The 21,210-nt window shown below is 40.6% G+C and overlaps 1 protein-coding gene across 1 annotated transcript in view; it reads right to left on the bottom strand.

The window, feature by feature from the left end:
• Dytn (dystrotelin) overlaps positions 1 to 17,875 on the bottom strand; it is a 61,370-nt gene extending 43,495 nt beyond the window's left edge. The window contains exons 1-5 of the mRNA XM_004653549.2: positions 17,857 to 17,875; positions 8,509 to 8,583; positions 4,963 to 5,164; positions 3,008 to 3,093; positions 2,329 to 2,429 (exon numbers count right to left, since the gene is read on the bottom strand). Coding sequence (XP_004653606.2) covers positions 2,329 to 2,429; positions 3,008 to 3,093; positions 4,963 to 5,164; positions 8,509 to 8,583; positions 17,857 to 17,875 — 483 coding nt within the window. The remainder of the gene's footprint in view (positions 1 to 2,328; positions 2,430 to 3,007; positions 3,094 to 4,962; positions 5,165 to 8,508; positions 8,584 to 17,856) is intronic.
• Positions 17,876 to 21,210: the final 3,335 nt, after the last annotated feature.

Below are 21,210 nucleotides of genomic sequence, written 5' to 3'. Positions count from 1 at the left end.
ACAGAAAACAAAGCTGAAGCATTTTACAGAGGCTGGAACAAACCCAGAGACATCCATCAAGCAAACACAATAGAAAGCCACTCTTTATGCACAGGACAACCTGGAGCCCATTGCATACATGTGAAGTAGTTCTGGCTTGACTATGCCATTTCATATCATTTTTACACTGAAGACAACATATTTAGTTTAAGGGAGTGAAACTTCCTTTGTCTGACAAGAAAAAAAGCAAATGTCAAGTTTGCACGTTCTTAAAACACAGACAGTGATGGAAATCTTTATTTGAGTGTAGGGACTGTGTGGGGCACTGGGTAAACAAGCATGAATGAGATATAATCCTTGTTCTAGATAAATAAGTAAATACGTACATAAATAAATAAACAAACAAACAAGGGCCCCGAGTATGGCAGGGAGGCATCTGGTGAAGTTCGATAAATGCTACAACAAAGTTATACACAGAGTTAGGTTTTGAGGAAGGAAGCGACCACTGGAAAGCTCCTGAAAAGCAAACACCACCTGCTAAGTAAGAGGCTGAGCAACAGTGTGGGTGAGTGGAGAGTGTGGCGTGTGTCAGATACAGAACAAGGGTTATGGGTTTTGAAATGCAGGAGTTAAAAGGGCATAAGGAGTATAAAGCACAGTTACATACTTTGGAATAGGCAAAGGAGACTGCTGGCTATCTTTTCAACAGTGCTTATCTAAATCTATAGAGACAATAAATCCTTGTCTTTGACTAGGTACTTTATAGAACTGTAGAGATTAACGTCTATTTGTAGAAAATTGATAGCAACACAAATAATTCTTTTTTGTAGACAGGTAAATAAATTTTGTCCTGGTTGAGAGACAATTCTCTCTTCCTCCCCCAAATCAGTTTTGTGTTCATCTGTAAGTTCTTTTTTATTAATACATTTTATTTATTTATTTGAGAGAGAGAGAGAGAGAAAAAGAGAGAGTGGGGAGAAATTGGGATGCTAGGGCCTCTAGCCACTGCAAACGAACTTCAGGCATATGTGCCACATTGTGTATCTGGCTTTATGTGGATACTGTGGAATTGAACCTGGGTCCTTTGGCTTTGCAGGCAAGCGCATTAACTGCTGCACCATCTCTTTAGCCCCTATAAGTTCGTTTTTTGTGTACATGTGTATATATTTGCATGCATGTGTATATGTATGTTCATGTGCATGTGAGTACATGTGTGTGTAGGTGTGTGTGCACATATATGTGTGTGCATGTGGAGGACAGAATTAACTCTGGGTGTCTTCCTCAAACACACTCCACCTTATTTTTGGAGGCAGGTTCTCTCTGAACCCAGAGCTCACTGATTACGCTAGGCTAGCTAGCTAGCGAGCCCTAGGGACGACCTTGCCTCTGCCTCTCTGTTGCTGTACGGCAGGTGCACACTGTCATGTCTAGCTTTTACGTGGGAACCAAAGATCTGAACTCAGATCCTTATGCTTGTGCGAAAAGCATTTTATCAACAGGACCATCGTCCTAGCCCCGGACGTATTCATTATTATGAGTCTTGCTTTTGGTCTGCTTTTTGCTTTTCTGCCTTCAGTTATAGTTGTTTTCTTTTAACTAATGATTCGAAGTTCACTTTTAAAAAGAGAGAAACAGAAAGATTTGTTCAAATGGCAAAAGCCTTGCATATAGAGATATTAAATTTGGCCTTATACTAGGGCTATGGGGCTGTGTCATAGACTGGATCTTACGTATCCCCCAAAGGCACATGATTAAGGGTATTGCCCTAGATTGGTATTATGTGGAGGTAGACACCTTAAGAGGTACGGTCAAGTAGAAGGTTTTAGGTCACTGGGGACATACTCTTGATGGATATTGTGAGTTCCTGATCTCTTCCCTTTTCTTTGCTCATGGCCAACATGAGTTGAGCATCCTTCACTACCATACACTCCCACTACCACTTGCCTTGTTGCAGCACAAAAGCAATGAGGCTTATGGACCACTGATTAAAATCTCCAAAACTAGGATCCAGGATAAATTTTCTTCTTCTTAAATTAATTGATCATCTCAGGCATTCTAGTATAGTAACAGGAAGAGCAACAACACAGGGATACACAGTTTGGAAAGGTCACTGGCTCACTACAGAGATGGGGAAGGCCTGATCTCAAGAAACAAGTTTGAATGCAATTCTAATAGGTTAGGCGAGAATTAACTGGGGTCTGTACTCAGATTACAATGACTATAAAGGAGACAAAATTCAATGGGGACCACATAAAATTTAAATTGTTGCTATACAAATCATATTGTTCAATAATACATGTAGCTAATATAATAGAAACAAATCTAGATGTCTTAACCATTGGGATTTACCTGCTGCAGATCTGTTAGTAAGTTTCTCAGAACCCTCCGAGTCATGCGTGCACAGGATTCAGATCCTCCCCTGTTATTTTCTACATAGAGCTGAAAAAGAGCTAAAAGTGTAGAGGGAAAGAAATCTTTAAGTTGGACCTTATATGTTCAAAGAGTATTGCTTTGAGGTAAGTTTCTTTGTAAGTATTAAATAGAAAGAGAACAGTAATATTCTTGGTCATTTGCTTGCGTTTTTGAAGGCCTCTCAGCGCAGATCATTGTGTTGCTAATGAAAACTCATTCACATTTCAACCCTTTGATAATTTAAGGCCTCTGTGGTGAAGGTTGGTAAGTGACACTGTAAGGCTATCCAGACTTTCAAAAATAGTAATTAGTAGCTTCTTGGTAATCTCTAAACCACAAATGTCATAAAATGAGAAAGCATAGATTTTTAAAAAATCTGAAATCTTCAAAAAAATCAGAAATGTTTACAATTGTGTTTATTTTCTTCTCAAATAAAAACAAGCTAGTCATAAAAACAAACAAACAAACAAACAAACAAAAACAAGCCAGTCATGCTGAGTGTGTCCTAAGGAACAAAAGTCATTTTTACAGGGATACAGAGTGGGCGAATATTGCATTGGGGGCTGGGCGGGGGGTCACCATACTTCAAAATACACAAAGCTGCTGCACAGGTTACCTCTGTACTTTGTAAGAGGGCTGTCCCCCGAGAGGGCAATCAGGGCTGTGGCCACGGGCAGGAGCTTGAGGGCACTCGATGCTGTGCTGCAGGTCACAAATGAGAGACAAGAATGGGGAGGGCAGAGTTACTTATGGGCACTGGTTTATGACAACTCTACCTACTAATGAACACTTCATATGCGACGTTATGATTGCTAACTTTCCGTGGCCTCTTTACAAATATGCAGAATTTAGCAGAATAGAGCATTGGATTAAAATGTTTCATCATTCATTCATTCAGTCATCCCCTTCAACAAATATTTATTGGCTTCCTGTCTGTGGTGTCCAGTGTCAGGGACCAGGAATGCAGGTGTGTCCTGTCCTTATGGGACAGGCAGTCTCACTTCCTTAGGACTCACCTGCCTGGAAACAAAGGACCAAGAGGAAAATACATGCTGCAAAAATAGATGGGTTCACAGGCTCTAGCTCAGAGTGGACTGGTTCTTTGCCCACCAGCTGTTTGGTTTCCAACCCTTCAGGCCTCTCATCAAAGATGGGAAGAGAGCTGTTGCAGACAAGCACAGTGACTACAAAGACCCCCAGAAACTCAAGTTTTGAGGGTATGGAGTCATGACAACGTCACTCAAGCATGTGCTGATATATCACTAGGCAATTAAAAAATGAGTAACAAACTAGGAAAGGAAAGAACTAAAAGGACTTTACCCAGTGGTTCAAACTGTGCATGCCTCCGGGAGGCAGTTTTATGGGTAATGCAGCTTCTTTGGTCCTAAAATAAAAGTGGGCTGCGTGGAGAGATGGCTTAGTGGTTAAGGTACTTGCCTACAAAGCCTAAGGGCCAAAGTTTGATTCCCTGGTACCCATGTAAGCCAGGTGCACGAGGTGGCTCATGAGTCTCGTGTTTGTTTGCAGTGGCCAGAGGTCCTGGAGTGCCTATTCTCTATTTATCTGCCTCTCTGTCTCTCTCCCAAATAAGTATTAAAAAAAAAAAAAAACCTTTAAAAATGTCTTGTATGTGCTATAAAATTAAACACATTAAAAGTTACTCCTAGGGGCTGGAGAGATGGCTTAGCAGTTAAGGCATTTGCCTGCAAAGCCAAAGGACCTAGGTTCAATTCTCCAGGTCCCATATAAGCCAGAAGCACAAGGGGCACATGTGTCTGGTGTTTGCAGTGGCTACAGGCCCTGGTATGCCCATTATCTCTCTGTCTGTTTCTCTTCTCTCTCTCTCTCTCTGCTTGCAAATAAATAATAAACAACAAACAAACAAACAAAAAGTTACTCCTAAAGGATATAGTCTACTGAATGAATATTATATAAGGTAAACTAGCCTGGAAAGGGGCAGATGCATGTAAAAGTGAGAGCTCAGCCAGCACACAGCACACATCCAGTCACAGCAAACCCACTAACAGCAGACCACAGGCCCCTTTCATATGGTCTCAACTGTTCTGTATTGCTCATCTATGCACTGGATACCTGACCTTAGTTTAGCTAAATGCTGAACTAAATCAAATTTCAATAATGGGTTACAAAAAAATAAGGAAAGAAAACAAGTTCCCAGGGAGTCAAGAGCCAAGTGTAGCATATGTCCAGACATCCATATATTAACCCTTGCAAAAGGTGGGGATGCTTGTCTGGGATGGCAGTGAGTGTGTATATAGAGGAAGAACTGGATCTTTTTGTTTTGTTGTTGTTGTTTTGCTTCTAGCCATTCAGAGGTCTTTTCACTAATGATGCTAATAGACACTTTTTGTTTTCCTCCTCAACAAATAACAAATTTGTGAAATAAAGAAAGAGAGAGGAGAGAGAGAAAGGAAGGGAAAAAACGAAACTAGTAAGGAAGGCTTCTTTTATACCGGATCGCAAGTGAACATTTACTAACACCAGTGGACAGTGGTCAGTAGCAGCCAGCCCTCGGCCTGGAGGTCACAGCACGATACCCACCCACATTCTCACCTGTCGTACATCGCCACGAGGAGGCTCAGAGCGAGCTCAGCAGCTCTGGGGTGCACCTGTCCTGGTTTTCCTGCCCTGGCTCTCCCAAATAATTCTTGGAGTGTCTGAAAAAGCTGCTGCACCGAGATGGAGCTCTCCCTGCTGACGGCGAAGCTCTGATGTAGCAGAACTTGCTGGATCAGGGAGCTGTCCATCAGGTCCACTGTGGGAAGCAAATGAAGCATGGGGCCTTATTTTCTGATGAGAACGTGTGACTTCAAATAAAGCAGAAGGCTTCGGGTGTTTAAGTAAAACCATCTTTTCCCTAATAGCAGCGATTTTTCTTAATAGGAATTTAATATGACTACCACTTGAACACGTATCCTTCATGTCTAATTCGGGCACGGCTATGCTGACAGCCTATTTGATTTTGGGAAAGTTCATATGTTTGTAAGGTATGAAAACATTATTGCTAGCATAACTCTTAGGGTATCATTTTATGGAATGAGGTTAAAAGAAAGAGGGGTGAGAACGTTGAAAAACAAGCCTTCCAAGGAAGGTCAAACCTGGTGGTGATGAGTTAGGAAAATATTTTTATAGTCTACACTAAGAGGATGGAATACATTTGAATATAGCTTTCCTGTTCACAACCTTCAGAGAGGATAGTGTGTGCTGCAATGTTGTGTAAGCAGCTGCCAGAGTCACGTGGCCCTTGTGGTCTTTGTAAAAGCAGTGGCTGAATTATCAGATTTCCTCAGGTCTCACCCTTCCTCAGCAATATCACTGTTTTGATCTTGGATCCATCAACATTATTATCTAGAGATGGCACTTCATGAAACTACAGCTGCTTATGAAAACAATGGTTTATTTCATATATTTTAGTACTGTCTCTTAAAATTTTTACAAGGCAGTGTGTGGAAAGAATGAAATAGAGCTAACCTTATGGTTTCTTGCTGACAGAGGATGACAGACAAAATTAATAAGCGTTGCCTGTGCCATCCATCCAAGAGGTGGGGATGTCAAGAACACTGAGAGCAACTGGCGTTTAAAATGCTTCAGCCTATGAAATGGTGAAGCCCCATGTTTCTCTCTGCTTTGTAAATCACCCACAAAGATAAGGACTCTAGTAAGTATAACATTTTTTTTATTTGTCTCTGATATTGCCTTTAAGGAGACAGTCTAAAGAATAGAGGAGCAGGTCTTAGGAATGTGACTTAAATAAAACCTGGTCATAGGTGATAGGCACTATAAACTCTTGATCATCACTGGATCCCAAACATCTGTCACCTGGACTTGCATTAGGAACACAGGGCATTTTTGTCCTCTGTGAGAGTTCTATATTACAGCAAAGCAGATAATGGTGCATTAATTTCAGAAGCCCCTTGCTGTGACCATTTCCTGATCCTGCTACGTGGAGCTCATTGGATGCTTTATCTTGGTGTGTGGGAGGGTTTGTTTTGTTTTTCCCAAACATTTGTTGGATCTCTTTTTCAGGTGGATTTTTCAACCAATGATTTCATGTATTGTTAGAGTTTCCCTGGAAAGCTACTTTTATTTACTGTTTTTGATCCCAGGATTTAAAAAAACAAACAAAACAATCTCAAAAGCTTAATCCTGTAGTTGTGCTAATGCTGATTCCAAGCATTAATGGTAAAGACTTATGTGAATTTACATTGCTAGCTTTCTTTAGTGGAAGGAAATCTCCAGAAAAATATGATTGAAGATGAATATTTATATATCCATTTATTTAGAAACCATGTTTCACACTATATCCCAGGGGCCTGGAACTCACTACTTAGCCCATGCTGGCTTTAAACTTGTGGTGATCCTCCTGCCTCAGCCTCCCACTTGTTAGGAATTACAGGCTAGAGTTACCATGGCTGGCTGGGACTAGCTCTTTTTTTTTTTTAATTTTTTTTGAGATAGGGTGTTCTTCTGTAACCCAACTCACTCTGGAACTCACTATATAGTCCAGGCTAGTTTGGGACTTGTGGCTATCCTCCTGCCTCAGCCTCCTGAGTGCTAAGGTTATAGGCATGAGCCACCATGCTGGCTTAGGACAATGACTAAGTTTTATTTACTTTTTACACGGTGTAGTGTGCATGCATCCTTGTATGTGTGCAGGTGTGTGTGTGTGTGTGTGTGTGTAAGCATGAGGAGCCCGAGTTTTATGTTCAGTATCTTCCTTGATTGCTCTTCATCTTATTTATTAAAACAATGTCTTTCATTTGATCCCAGAGCTCACTGGCTAGTCTAGTTGGCCTGCTTGTCCTGAAGATACCTTACCTCCACCTCCTGAGCACTGGGATTACAGATGGGCCACATCCGCCCTGCATTTACACGGGTGCCTGGGTTCCAATCTCAAATCCTCAGGTTTGTGTAGAAAGTACTTTACTACCTCAAGAACAGTGATTTTTAAAGTCTCCAAATCCCTTCTTCAGAAGAACCTGGTATTGAGAGTGATAGTTGAGAAATTGGCCTTTGTATTTCCTCCCCTATACACCTCTTCTTCCTACCCTGCTAGCCCTGTTTTGCATTTTGGGAAGTACATTGTGAAAACCATTAGTCCAAATAAATTGTTAGGTAGAAAGAAACATGTAAAAACCCACTCACACTTTCAGTGGAAGTGTCATCTATATAACAGAACGTCTTTTAAGTTTGACATGATACATCTCAGAAAGCATTTCACTTACAGCAGTTTTTAAAAACAATGCAATAAAGAAGGCACGGGCAGTAGCATACACTTTTAATGCCAGACCCTTAGAGGACAACCACAAGTTTGAGGCTTCCCTCAGCTACATAGCCAGACTCTGTCTCAAAAACCATCCAACCAACCAACCAACCAAAAACAAGCAGGAAGTACTGAACATCCTGTGAGAGATTATTAACTTTAGAGATGGATGCCTGTGCTTTCATAGATAAGACCCAACTGATTTCATTTTGGAAAATTTTCACAGAGGAAGTGCTTTAAACTATATTTTAGCTCTCATTGCTAGATAACAACATAAGAAAATCAGTCTTCAACCAGATATAACTTTTATTCAAAAGAGTAGTTTTCAGGGAATTCTCCAGATACGCTAAACACTTATAGCCCATGGATTATTAATTTGAAACCTTCCTTCACATGTGAGGGACAACTCAAAAGCTCATATCCCGCATTTTAGAAAGAATTTAAAATGTTTCACACTTAGATCTATAAGTATAGAGTCTAAATGGGTATTTTTTTTGCAATTTTATTTTGATGCTGACATCCTTAAGGAGAAACAAACAAAAGAGATGTTAGAAGCTAAGAAATAAAAAAAATTTAAAAACCCACCTCGCCCACATTTTTTACTGCTGTCCGGGAAGCCGCCTGTGTGTGGGTAGCTGGAGCGCTCACAGTGCACCCTCCCTACCCCGCCTTCTTGTGTTGTCTATGTTACCAGGGGGCCTACTGGAAAATGCACATGCCCCGCTTTCCAGAATCACTCAGAGAGGTACGTGAACAAAGTTTGGTTTTCTTCATGAATTTTCTGTCACACATCGAGGTCCAACTGTTTTGAGTTATTTCAGAGAATTTATACTTACGTTGGCACAGAGTCTGCACAGATCGCAATTTGAAAGCTGTTCTATATACAGAATTCTCAATACTGTTAAGAGCACCTGCAAAGAAAACATGAAATGTAAGACCGTGTTGTGATATACATTCCATGTCCTAGAAGGAACTCTAAGGTATCATGTAGACTTACTTTAGTTTATGGGTGACTAAAATAAAATACTATCCTTTATGTCCTGCAAAAAGGAATATTCTTTTTTTTTTTTTTTGGTTTTTCGAGGTAGGGTCTCACTCTGGCTCAAGGTGACCTGGAATTCACTATGTAGTCTCAGGGTGGCCTCGAACTCACAGCGATCCTTCTACCTCTGCCTCCCGAGTGCTGGGATTAAAGACGTGCACCACCACGCCCGGCTTAAAAAGGAATATTCTTAAAGCTGGCCTTGACACTAGAGAGTTCCTTTTAAACCCACCAGAGGGGGGAGTGGAGCAAAAATGAGGAGTGCTCCTGAATCAGTCTTTGTACCTGTCATTGCAAAACCCATAGTTTTGTGAAGCAGGATAGAAATGTGTAGAACATTTATCCAATTTTGTTAACATATTCTCTTATAGGTACAAACATATTTATGCATATATGACAAAACTAAGTAGTATCCACCCATACATTTGGCAAGTATTTATCAAGCTGTTACTATATAGTCCTGGTATGATTCTAGATCCCTGAAATACAGTAGTTAATTAAACAAATAAAAATACTCACCCTTGGGAAATTTTCTGGTGACATCTGCCAAATTGTAACAATAATTTTTTTTTTTTTTTTTTTGGTTTTTCAAGGTAAGGTCTTGCTGTAGCCCAGGCTGACCTATGTAGTCTCACTATGTAGTCTCAGGGTGGCCTTGAACTCACAGCAATCCTCCTACCTCTGCCTCCTGAGTGCTGGGATTAAAGGCATGCACCACCACGCCCAGCACAATAAATGTTTTAATGCTCAAATTATTAATGTTTTAGTTCTTTCCTTTTTACTTATCATTATCATATACTTTATAAATATCATGATAATTTTTAATATTCTATTTATTTAATATAAATTTGAGATAGAGATAGAAAGAGGAAGAGAGAGAGAGAGAGAGAGCGCAATTGTATGAGTATTGGTGCACCAAGGCCTTCTGCCCCTGCAAATGAACTCCAGACACATGGGCCACTCTGTGGATTCACTCTGTGAATCTTGCTTGTGGGTATTGGGGAATCAAACATAGGCAGTCAGGCTTTACAAGCGTATGTCTTTAACTGTTGAGCTATCCCTGCAAACCACATGTTATTTCTTGCATCTGTTGTTTCTATGATGAAAAATGATTATTAGTACATTTTAAGTTCAGTGCATTAATGTCACTGCAGCAATGATTAGCACCTCTGGCACTTACCAGGCACTGAGTGGGTTTTTGCCTATTTCAGTGGGGAGGACAAGAGAGATCTCTAGCTGGCTGCCTAGTGCTCTTACTTCCTTTTTCCTGTGGGGAAATTCATTTACTTTCTGATCTTCAGTTTCTCCATCATGTAAATAGGGATTATAATGAAATATTAGTAGGGTTATTTGCATGATCTAAATAGGAAAATGCAGGTAACATACTTGCTAAATGATTTATTGTATGTTTTTGTTATTCTACAGCTTTAGTTGTTTCATTGCTCCTCTACATTGGTTTGCACTTGGAATAGGAGACATGTAGTAATTTCCCAGTAGAGCACTCTGTTGTTTCACAATAGAACTTTGGTTATCTAAGACCAGAGTGATCAGCCTTTATATCCAGCAAATTAAAAATCACAGGCAAGATCTCCCCATTTCTTCATATTGTGAATGTCATTCAACAAAGCTTCAGATGGCCTTACACATTACATTTTTAGTTTACATTAGGCATTTAAAATTGCCTGTTGGGGCAGGAGAGATGGCTTAGCACTTAAGACATTTGCCTGCAAAGCCATAGGACCCAGGTTCATTTTCCCAGGACCCACTTTAGCCAGATGCTCAAGGGGGCTCATGCATCTAGTTTGTCTGTAGTGGCTGGAGGCCCTGGTGCACCCATTCTCTCTTCCTCTCTCCCCCATCTTTGCCAAATAAATAAAAAACTATATTTTAAAAAGTAAAATAAAATTGTCTGCGTGAACTGATTATTGGCAGTATAAGGCAGCAGTCCTCAGAGAGTGTTGTCACGTCGGCAGCATTTGGACTCACGGGGACTTCATAGATATGCACCTTCTAACGTGACCCTAGAAAACTGTCAGCTCTACCTTCCAGAGATGAGAACCAAAAATGCTGTTTTAAAACTTATTTATTTGAGAGAGAGAGGAGAGAGAGAATGAGCATGCCAGGGCCTCTAGCCACTGAAAACACACTCCAGACACATGCGCCAACTTGTGCATCTGGTTCACGTGGGTCCTGGAGAATCAAACCTGGGTTCTTTGGTTTTGTAGGCAAACACCTTAATGCTAAGCCATCTCTCCAGCCCACAGTGTTTGTGTTAACAGGACTTTGAGTCAATATGATTGGCATTAACCTTTGAAAGCTACCTCTCTAAGGGGAGTATACTAATTCTAGAGTAATTGTCTGGGATTCAGGGAACTTGCAAATGACTTGTAGAATTTTTTTTTTCTTTTTTTTTTAATTTTTATTAACATTTTCCATGATTATAAAATACATCCCATGGTAATTCCCTCCCAACTTGTAGAATTTTTTTATAGACAATAAAATCATCTACAAATCTTGGAAGAAGCTTTGAATGACTTTTTTCCCCCAATATTTATGCTGTAGTACATGCATGGATTAGAATTCCAAATAGCAACAACAAGTAAATTTCAATTCATTTCTCTGTGTCAAATCCAACCAATGGAATCTGATTTGGTCAAAGACTATTTGGGCAAACCTATCAAGGATCCTGCCTTATTACAACAGTGCAGAGGCATGGTGGCAGCTCTGATGTCTGGTATTTTATTTACTTGTTCAGACTAGTGTAGTATTATGATAAGGATTGGGAGAGTGTTGGATTTTTTGCTGCTAGTTTTAACATGGTTGTCAAAATATGGCATCAAATCATTAATGAGGTATTTTGCCTTAAGTTCTTCAAATTTAATGTATTTTACATTCCCTGTATACCTCAGTCCAGACTAGCCACATCAACTGCTCAATGGTCACATCTAGTGCTTGAGAGTGCTTGGAAGAGGAGTACCACAGGGTGCTGAACAGAGCCCAAACTTTTGATTGCATACCCTGTATCAAGGCTGCTATCGTTGAGCTGGTAGATATTTAAGAGTTATTGGTGATGGGAATGGGCATGTCTTTCAATTAGGTTGCCTAAGCTGAGTGTAATTAGTGAAACGAAAGTACAGTGCATTTAATGATTGGAAGCTGGGCTAAGTAACAGCAGTCTGAGGAACAAAATAATTTAATCATTTGAGGAGGAAGAGAAACTTAAGAGGAAACACGAGACAGGAAAGCCAAGAAAGAAGAAACAAGAGAAAGCGGTAGCTTAAGCTCAGGGAAGGAGAGTTTCAGAAAGTAGAGATAAATAATGCTTCAGTACCTGGAAGCCACAGGAGGAAAAGACCATCTGTTCATAATGATTATCTTGCTACTGAAAGCATTTGCAAGAGTGCATTCAGTGGAGTCACACAGGCAAACATCAAGTTGCCAAGGATTAAGTTGAATGTAAGGTGAAGATTAAGCCTAAAAGCAAATGATTATTTTCAAAGCCTTTAACTCCAAGAGAAGATGAGAAAGCCATAGTTGAATAGCACACAAGATGAAGATGTTTTTTAAAGGCAAGAAAGATTCCAGAATGTGTAAGTGGATCAAGGAGGAGGAAGAGGAGCCAGTAGAGAGGTTTTGGGTTCACAAAGTGGGGGATACAGGTGGTATTTGATGTAGCAAAGTCACTTTGAGAGAATCTATGTTCCCTTGGCACCTGACTTGTGCAGTCATGCTATTTCTGATGAGTTAGCTTCCCATAATCTGAAACTCTACAAGTGATAAATCTAATCATCCTGCCCATGGGAGAAATGAAGCCCAAATCGATGTGTACAATGAATACACCGCTACAGGCCCATAACATGCCAATGTAACCTGGCTCAAGGAAATGAGAAATTAGAAAATGTAGGTGGCATTCTTGCCACACTGATTCTCTTACTTTTCTTGCAGCACCTTTTCTTTTCTTGTTTTTTTTTTTTTTTTTGTTTTTGTTTTTTTTTTTTTTTTTTGAGGTAGGGTTTCACTTTAGCCCAGGCTGATCTGGAATTCACTATGTAGAGTTCTGGGATTAAAGGCATGCATCACCACACCTAGCCTATACCTTTCTAAAAAAATGTTTATTTGGGCTGGAGAGGCATCTTAGTGGTTAAGGTGCTCATCTGTGAAGCCTAAGGACCCAGGTTCAATTCCCCAGTACCCATGTAAGTCAGATGCACATGGTGGCACATGTGTCTGGGGTTTGTTTGCACTAGCTACAGGCTTTGGCACACCCACCCTCTCCCTCTGTATCTGCTTCTCTCTCTCTAATAAATGAACAAAATATTTTAATACATATTGTCAGGCATGGTGGAACATGACTTTACTCCTAGCACTCGGGAGACAAAAGTAGGAGGATTGCTGTGAGTTTGAGGCCAGCCTGGAACTACAGAGTGAATTCCAGGTCAGTCTTGGCTACAGTCAGACCCTACCTTAGAAACACACACACACACACACACTCATGAGATAGAGAAAGAGGTAGAAAGAGAGAGAGAATTGGCATACTAGGACCTCTAGTCCCTGGAAATGAATTCCAGACACACGTGTCATCTTGTACATCTGGTGTTATGTGGGTACTGGGAAATTGAACTTGGGTCCTTATGCTTCTCAGGCAAGTACTTTAACTGCTGAGCCTTCTCTCCAGCCATAATGCAGCATAACTTAGTTTCATTGATCCTCCAATTTTGATTTTATTTAATATAAGAGATATGTAAAAATATCATAACAGCTTTTTGTTGTCTTTTAAGAGACCTTTTGTTATTTAAGACTTTACATACATTATCATACAAGCAGACTTATTGTTTCTCAAATTGGAATTGTGGATGAGAGCAGCAGTCACTCTCCTGACAGGGTTTGGACCTTAAGAATAACATAAATGCACATAGGAGAGCAGAGATGGGCTAAGACAGAGATGGACAAAGGGCTTCCTGGTGACAATATCTGAGTACAGCACGGGGCATTCTTTCCTTGATTTATTTTATTATATTTAATTGCTTTAATAACAAATAAAATTGTATAATAAAGTCTGGACCAAAGATATGAGTGAGAGAGGAAAGAACTTGGAAAGAACAGCAAAGAAACTGAATTTCCAGTGTTTTCAGTTCACACCAGTGATGCTCCATCTGAAGCAGAAGTTTCACACACAGCAAAGCTCTGGGCTTGGCACTGATGGCTGCTTATTCTGGTGAGGGGAGAAATTTTAAAGAAACTATAACTTATTTTAAATTTACCATCAGCTGATTTCCATAACTCAAGGCATGTGAGTAAGCGTAGTGTATGCAGGTGGAGTTTTGCTGAGAGCCCTTGCTAACTAAAAGCCTCCCCCATAAAGAAATGAAACATGGGGTTATTCAGTATTTTGTTGATTTCAGCACACACTGCAGGATAGGTTTTGGTGACATTCACTTTTTTCTTTCATGTTTCATCAGAAATTGGAGAATTTAAAGGATGGAAAAGGAGTGTTTCCTTAATTATTCCTGTGTATGCCAAAGTCCCAGCTCTCTTAACTGCTTAGGAGAGAGCTAAAGTGCCTTTGAATTTAAGGAGCAGTCCTTGAACTCTATTCTACAGAGGCCTTCGTGGAACTGAGCTGAATGGGTTCATACCATTATTTTGCAGAGCCAAAGTAAGTGCAGCCAAGAAGTAAAAGAATGGAGAGAGGCTTGTTGCAGAAATCAGGGAAGGAGAGCATGGAAATTATTTCCAATGAATGCCTTCCTTGAACGAAGGAGGCATGAAGATTTTACTCAGGGAGGCTACACATATCCATATAAGGAGGCACAATATGGGCAGACACAGATTTTAGTATGATAAACAGTACATTACTAAGCATGTTCCGTTTGTGGTCAGAGTCCAAGAAGGAAAGATGGCACACACATTTTCGAGCTTAGTCACAAAGCACATGCTTGAAAGTTAAAATGGAGAACAAGTACATCTCCGGGCCTGCTTAAGTTTCATCATGAAAGAAAAGGAAAGCAATTCTTAAAGGGAGGATTTTGTCCATTGAAGGCGTTTGCCTTGCTTAACATTAGCATGAAAGGACAAATGGGTGCATCAAAGAATTGATCTGGAATCTAGATAGTAAGATGTTATTGCTGAAAACACCACTTTTTCTGCTTTCAGGACACTGAGAAATCAAGCTGGCACTGAGGCAGAAGCTTCAACCCTGCTGGCTAGCTGTCATAGCATTGGAAAGTGCAATGCAGACTACTGGGGAAGAAAAGTCATCAACAACTACACAAAAAGTTAGGGATGGGGACTTGGAAGTGACTTCCAGAGCCTTCCTCACTAATAATTCCATGAATAGAAGGAATTGCTACATAACACACCAAAGGAAACAGAATATAAGGCTACTATGGTCTTTTGTGTTGAGTCTTGACATGGGGCTCCAGGTCTCTAAGTATACCTCCAAGTTTAAGTCAAATAGCACAGCATGTAGCAATTACAATAGTATATCAGATCAGGGCTTCTGAGTAGGTATTCAGAAAACAAATCTTAGCAGTTTCTCCAGTCTACAAGAGATGGCCCGTTCCTAAACTTAACTCAGTTTAAATTTCGCATTGAAGTACAATGGCTTGATTTTGGTTCAGAAAAATGACATTTCTAGCTCTGGTGAGGGGCAGAATGAAGGTTTTGGATATAATACATGTAAATATTGAGTAGCAGGTGCCATGCAAGGCTGCTGACGGGGCATAATGCTGAGGTAGGCAGCCCATCTCTTAGGTGTTAGAGCGTATCTCAGACCACATCCTGCATACACTGTTGGCCTTCTCGGTCTGAAGTTTCCCTGCATTTGCAGACTCAATCAGCTGAGAGCCAAAACTAATCAGAAAATTAGTCTGTAGTCAGCACAAACTTTTTCTTGTAATTATTCTATAAATAGTGCACAACGAGAACTATTTATAAAGCATTTTCATCTTACTAGGTATACTCAGTAATCTAGGGATGATTTTCAGTATGGGAGCAGAAGGGCCCAGGTTATAAGCAAATGCATTACCACCTTTCTATAAGGAACATGAGCATTTGCATTGGGACCCTGGAATGAAGTCCCTGTGGATACTAAGGAACCACTGCCTTGATTCAGTGATCAACATACAACCATGAGCCAAAGATATTTGTCTAAGGTAGATGTGGACTCTGCCTAAAAGTTGTCACCCAAACAAAAGGCTTTTACAAAATCCCTCCATGTCTGTTTATTTTTCTTTTTTTTCTGTTTTATTTATTTATTTGAGAGGGACAGACAGAGAGAGAGAATGAGGCCAATAGAGAGAAAGAGAGAGAGAGAGAATGAGCACGCCAGGGCCTCTAGCCATTGCAAATGAACTCCAGAAGCATGCGCCCCCTTGTGGATCTGGCTAACATGGGTTCTGGGGAATCAAGCCTTGAACCTGGGTCCTTAGGCTTCACAAGCAAGCACTTAACCAGTAAGCCATCTCTCCAGTCCCCTATTTTTCCTTTTTTGATAGGTCAAACATATTGGAGAACCTACAACTGGCTCTATTTTTTTTTTTTGATATTCAATCTTTCTTTATGTTTATAAAATGTATGATGCTAGAGTACAATGTTAAGGCATGGAAGAAGTGAGCACACCTCAGCCTCCATTTGGACAAGGAAAATGCAGGGGGAGTAGGTATATAGGAACATGTGTTTTCCTTTTATCCTTTTTTTTTTTTTTTTTTGGTACTGTTGTTGTTCCTCTGGAAGTAGGTCAGTTTCTGCACCCGGGTTCCTCTCAGATGCATGAAGTAAGTACAGAGAATCAGTAGACTGGGGACTTGCAAACACCCATCTGCAGCTCCTGGTTGGGGGGTGGCTTGGAGCTGCCTGCCCATCTGGCCCAGCAATCATGTCAAGTGATGCTCTGCAGTGTCATTTGATGCAGTTATGCAGCATGACGTGGCAAGCTGTGATGCTGCACAGCATGGAAGAGAGTGAGTGTACAGGTGATCTGCTGTTAGCCCACTTCCTTAGGATTTCACAAAAATACGTTAGCTTTCCTCCTGAGAATGGGAGAAAAATCAGGAAGAAACTGCTCTGTGCCCTAGCTCCCAAGCTATACACGAAGTAGTTTTAGGTACTAAAGGCATAAAACCACAAATGATATGTGCTCTTATTCATGGGAACAATTCGAGAAATGTGTTTTGCTTTCAACAATCCTTACTTTTGCTTAGCATCACTGTGTTTATGCTCCTCAGATACTAAGATGAATGCAATAAAATTTCTTCCTACTGCTTCTTGTCTAGTTTGGTCCTTAAGACAGGGTCCCAGGAAAGCATTATTCGTATTGCCTGAGAGTTTGTTAATGATGAACCTTCCTACACTTGGCCCTGGATCTACCAAGTGCAAACAATACACAAAGTCCAATCTTTTACAAGTTCTTTGGATGCATACTGAATTTGAGAAACCCTGTGTTGAGGGAGAAAAGTGGGGCTTGAATGAGTTATTTCTGGCTTTGTGTTCAGTACGTTGATACCAGGACTCATGTTTGGAAAATCCAAAGGTAATAAGACTCATCTGTAAGGTTGTTTCCAATAAGTAACATGAGGTCACAGGACTTTATGAAAAACAGCCACAGCCATGCAGGTTAGGGCAATGAGGCTGCAAATGCATCTACCAATAGAAATGCCACAGGCCAATTCTGGACGTAGCATGGAATTCAGAGGTGCGGGGCTATAGCAGAATTTGTTTCTTTACATCCACTTATTAGATATTCAAGTAACGGCAACCGAGGGGTCTTTCTCAACTTCAGGCCCCTGTTGTACTGGGAACTTATCCCTGATAATCAGACATCTATGGTGATGCCCTGTCAATGGCAAAATAGGAGGGAAAATAAAGAGAGACACATTTTTGTGATTTGGATAGCAATTTTAAACGTATTTATAGTGATGCCAAGACTTGTGCTGAATTAGTTCTGCTGTTTTAGGAGAACATATCAATTTAATATTCTTCAGCTAATTATGGAGTTCAGTTTGGAAGAGGGAGAAACTCTTTACATTTTTTCAGCCAGAAATTTTCCTGATGTCTGCTTTCCTGTGACTCAGAACCCCTCAAAACGAATCTGTGTGTAATTGTTTTGTTTACATAATACGCTGAAATGCCTATTAAAACTCACCTTGCTTATCAGGGTCCATTTTAGAAATGCTCTGGAATGACAGGTGCCAACAGGACCATTGTAGCTAGACAGGAACCAACATTTATGCAAAAGGTCTCACAGTGGAGGGGCGGGTGTGGGGAAGCAAAGAGGCAGATGACCGTGTCATTTTACCTGTGAAATAGCAAACAGAAGTACAGGGAGACTTGTGAAATTCCTTCAGAGGAACACAGGGATAGAGGTTGCTTACACTGGCCACATTTTTCAGAAAACTGAGACTAGCTCCAGCTACTAAGACCATAGATAATGAGACCTTCTGAGACAACATTATTTTTAAAGTAGACTGAATTCTCATCGCAAGAAAATGTTCTTTACTCAAATTGTAATGAAAAAAAATGAAGCTCTCAATTGTCTAGCCTTCTAATGAAACCATGGTAAATAATTCCATATACACGTTTTCTAGTCCATGTGTCACACTGACACGCATACATGCACATATACATAGCTACACAGGATTCAGCCCATGTTCTGTTTCAGAAAGAATGGTCAGTTAGCTGCCTTGTTAATCATTTCATGTTGCAACTGCTTTTGAGACTATATTCTTTTAACATAAATATTAAGTTACATTATCAGAAAAAATTTATGTACTTCTAAGAAAAATAAATATTTGTTAAAATGGACAGTTTAAAACTTTGTATGATGGCTCAGTTGGTAAAGTGCTTGCCAAGCAAACACAAGAACCTGAGTTTCAATTCCCACACCCATATAAAAGCAGGGTCTGGTGATGTGTGCCTATAATCCCAGACCTGGGAAGGCCAAGACAGGATCCCCGGAGCATGCTGGCTAGATAGTACAGCCAAATCCGTGCCTGCCAGATTCAGAAAAAGATCCTGTCTCAACAAATATGGTGGCGGGCTGGAGGAATGGCTTAGCAGGTTAAGGCATTTGTCTGCAAAGCCAAAGGACCCAGGTTTAATTCCCCAGGCCCCACATAAGCCAGAAGCACAAGGTGGCACACACATCTGGAGTTTGTTTGCAGTGGCCGGAGGCCCTGGTGCACCCATTCTCTCTCTCTCTCTCTGTCCCTCCCTCCCTCTTTCTCTGTCACTTTCAAATAAATAAATAAAAATAAACATTAAATTAAAAGAAAATACAACAGGGAGCTGTGGCTGTAGCTGAGTTGGTATAGCTGCTTGCCTAGCATGCCCAAAGCCCTGGGTTTGATTCCCCAGCACTGCATGAACTGAATTTAGTGGTGCACACTGGTAATCTTACCACTCAGGAGGAAGAGACAGGAGAATCAGCAGTTCAAAGTCATCCTTGGCTACATAATAAGTTCAAGATCAACTGGGAATACATGCAATCTTGTCTCAAAGTAAAATTTGCAAACAAAATTAAATAAAACAATAGCAATAATGGCAAGCTGAGACTTGCCAACCCTTACGAGTGTTTCCCAAAATGTTCAAGGAAGATCTGTTTTGAAAAGCAAGGGGGCTGGGGAAGATGGCTCAATGGTTAAATACACTTACTTGCAAAGCCTGCCAACCCAGTTTCAATTCCCCAGCCATCCACTTCAATCTGGGTGCAAAAGATTCTGTCATTCCATTTGCAGTGGTAAGAGGTTCCAACGCACTCATACACATAGAGAAAAAATGTATGGTCCTTACCTTTCTCTGTTTCCCTGGAGTAGTACATTAGCCAAACGCCCTGTAGGAATAACTCAGATGTTCTGGAAGAAGGAAATGCCCAGAAGTGCCGGGTTCTCAGATGGGGCATTCTCACGCAGAGCTGACTTCCTGTTCTGACTGCCCAGCCATTGCATACAGACCAGTGATGTTGGAGTCTGCTCTGTTTTGAAGAGCTCGCTGAAACTCATTCATTAGTGATAAAGATCCTGAATAATTTATGGTCACTCATACATCTCTGTTTCTAAGGCTCACTTTGGTATTAGTTTCGTGTGTGGGGAAGAAAAGTAGAATATCTTCTTGGTGCCGCTGAGAACCAGAGTCACCACAGAGATCAAGGAAGGGTAAGTAGGTCACCAAATCCCAGGTGACAATCACTTTACCAGAACAGAGTTACACGGGAATGCAAGCAAATTCAAATGATTAATTCTTTTATTAACACAGACATGTATTTATAAAATACACATAGACACATTTATAAAAGGCACTTAATATATCACCAGCCTTCAACAGGATAGTAACTTTCATTTTTTAAACTTTCTTTTACTGTGTTTGCATATGTGTGTAGTTTGGTGTGTCTATGTGTGTCGGGGGGGGGGTGGTACAGGTGTGTGCCCTTGCAGCACCCTTTGCTCCCCTTCTGGGAAGGGTAGTTTGCCCCTGGAGGCTGGAATGGAATATCAGGGGTGGTGCTCCATCTCTCTTCTGCCTGGTTTTGCTTTGAGCCAGTCTCTTTTGACTGATTCTGGAGCTTTGGGAGCTCCAATGTTTCTTGAGTCTCTGCTTCCTTGTGGGGCTGGGGTCACAGGTACGAATGGCTCCATCCAGCTGTCTTACACAAGATCTGGACACCTGAACACTGGAGGTCTTAGGTCCCCTCAAGTCCTAATACTTGAGTAGGAAAAGCACTTAACCACTGAAAAGTCTCTCCAGCCCAAGGTAATAATTATCTTATTTTTTACTTTATTTTTTTTTTCCCCCAAGATAGGGTCTTAACTCTAGCCCAGACTGACCTGGAACTTACTCTGTAGTTTCAGAATGGCCTTGAACTCATAGAAATCCTCCTACCTCTACCTCCCAGGTACTGGGATTAAAGGCAAGCACCACCATGCCCAGCTATTTTATTTATTTATTTGAGAGAGAGGAAGGGGCAGATATAGAGAATGGGCACACCTGGGCCTCTAGCCACTGCAAATGAACTTCATACACATGCACCACCTTGTGCATCTGGATACTGGGGAATGGAACCTGGGTCCTTAGGCTTCACAGAAAAGTGCCTTAACTGCTAAGCCATCTCTCCAGCCCAATTTTTGATGAATTTACATTTCTTCCTAACTTTTGAATATAATCTAATAATGCTCTATTTCTAAAGAAGTCCAGATTTTAAAATTAACTATTCCAATCTTATTAGTATATTTACAAAGTAGTATTACATGTACTAAATGTATTAGCACTTTACCATTAAGGTCATCAGGTTGCCAACTATGGAAGTATTATGGGAAGGGACGTGGCTGATTATAATATCTCACCAAAACATTCGAACCTAAAACATCAAAGCATAGGAATTTCACTCCATGTGTAGTAGCTGGAAAGCCAAAATGTCTCTACCACGATCTAGAATGTTCTGCAATACATATCAGTTTGAAAAGTGAATATGAAGTCCAAGAATTACTACTTTTTTAAAAAAGCA

Source organism: Jaculus jaculus, chromosome 4 (genome assembly GCF_020740685.1).
Source record: "Jaculus jaculus isolate mJacJac1 chromosome 4, mJacJac1.mat.Y.cur, whole genome shotgun sequence".
In the NCBI taxonomy this organism is placed as follows: Eukaryota; Metazoa; Chordata; class Mammalia; order Rodentia; family Dipodidae; genus Jaculus; species Jaculus jaculus.
Note: the sequence above shows the minus strand (reverse complement) of the source record. Positions and strands in the feature narration are given on the sequence as shown.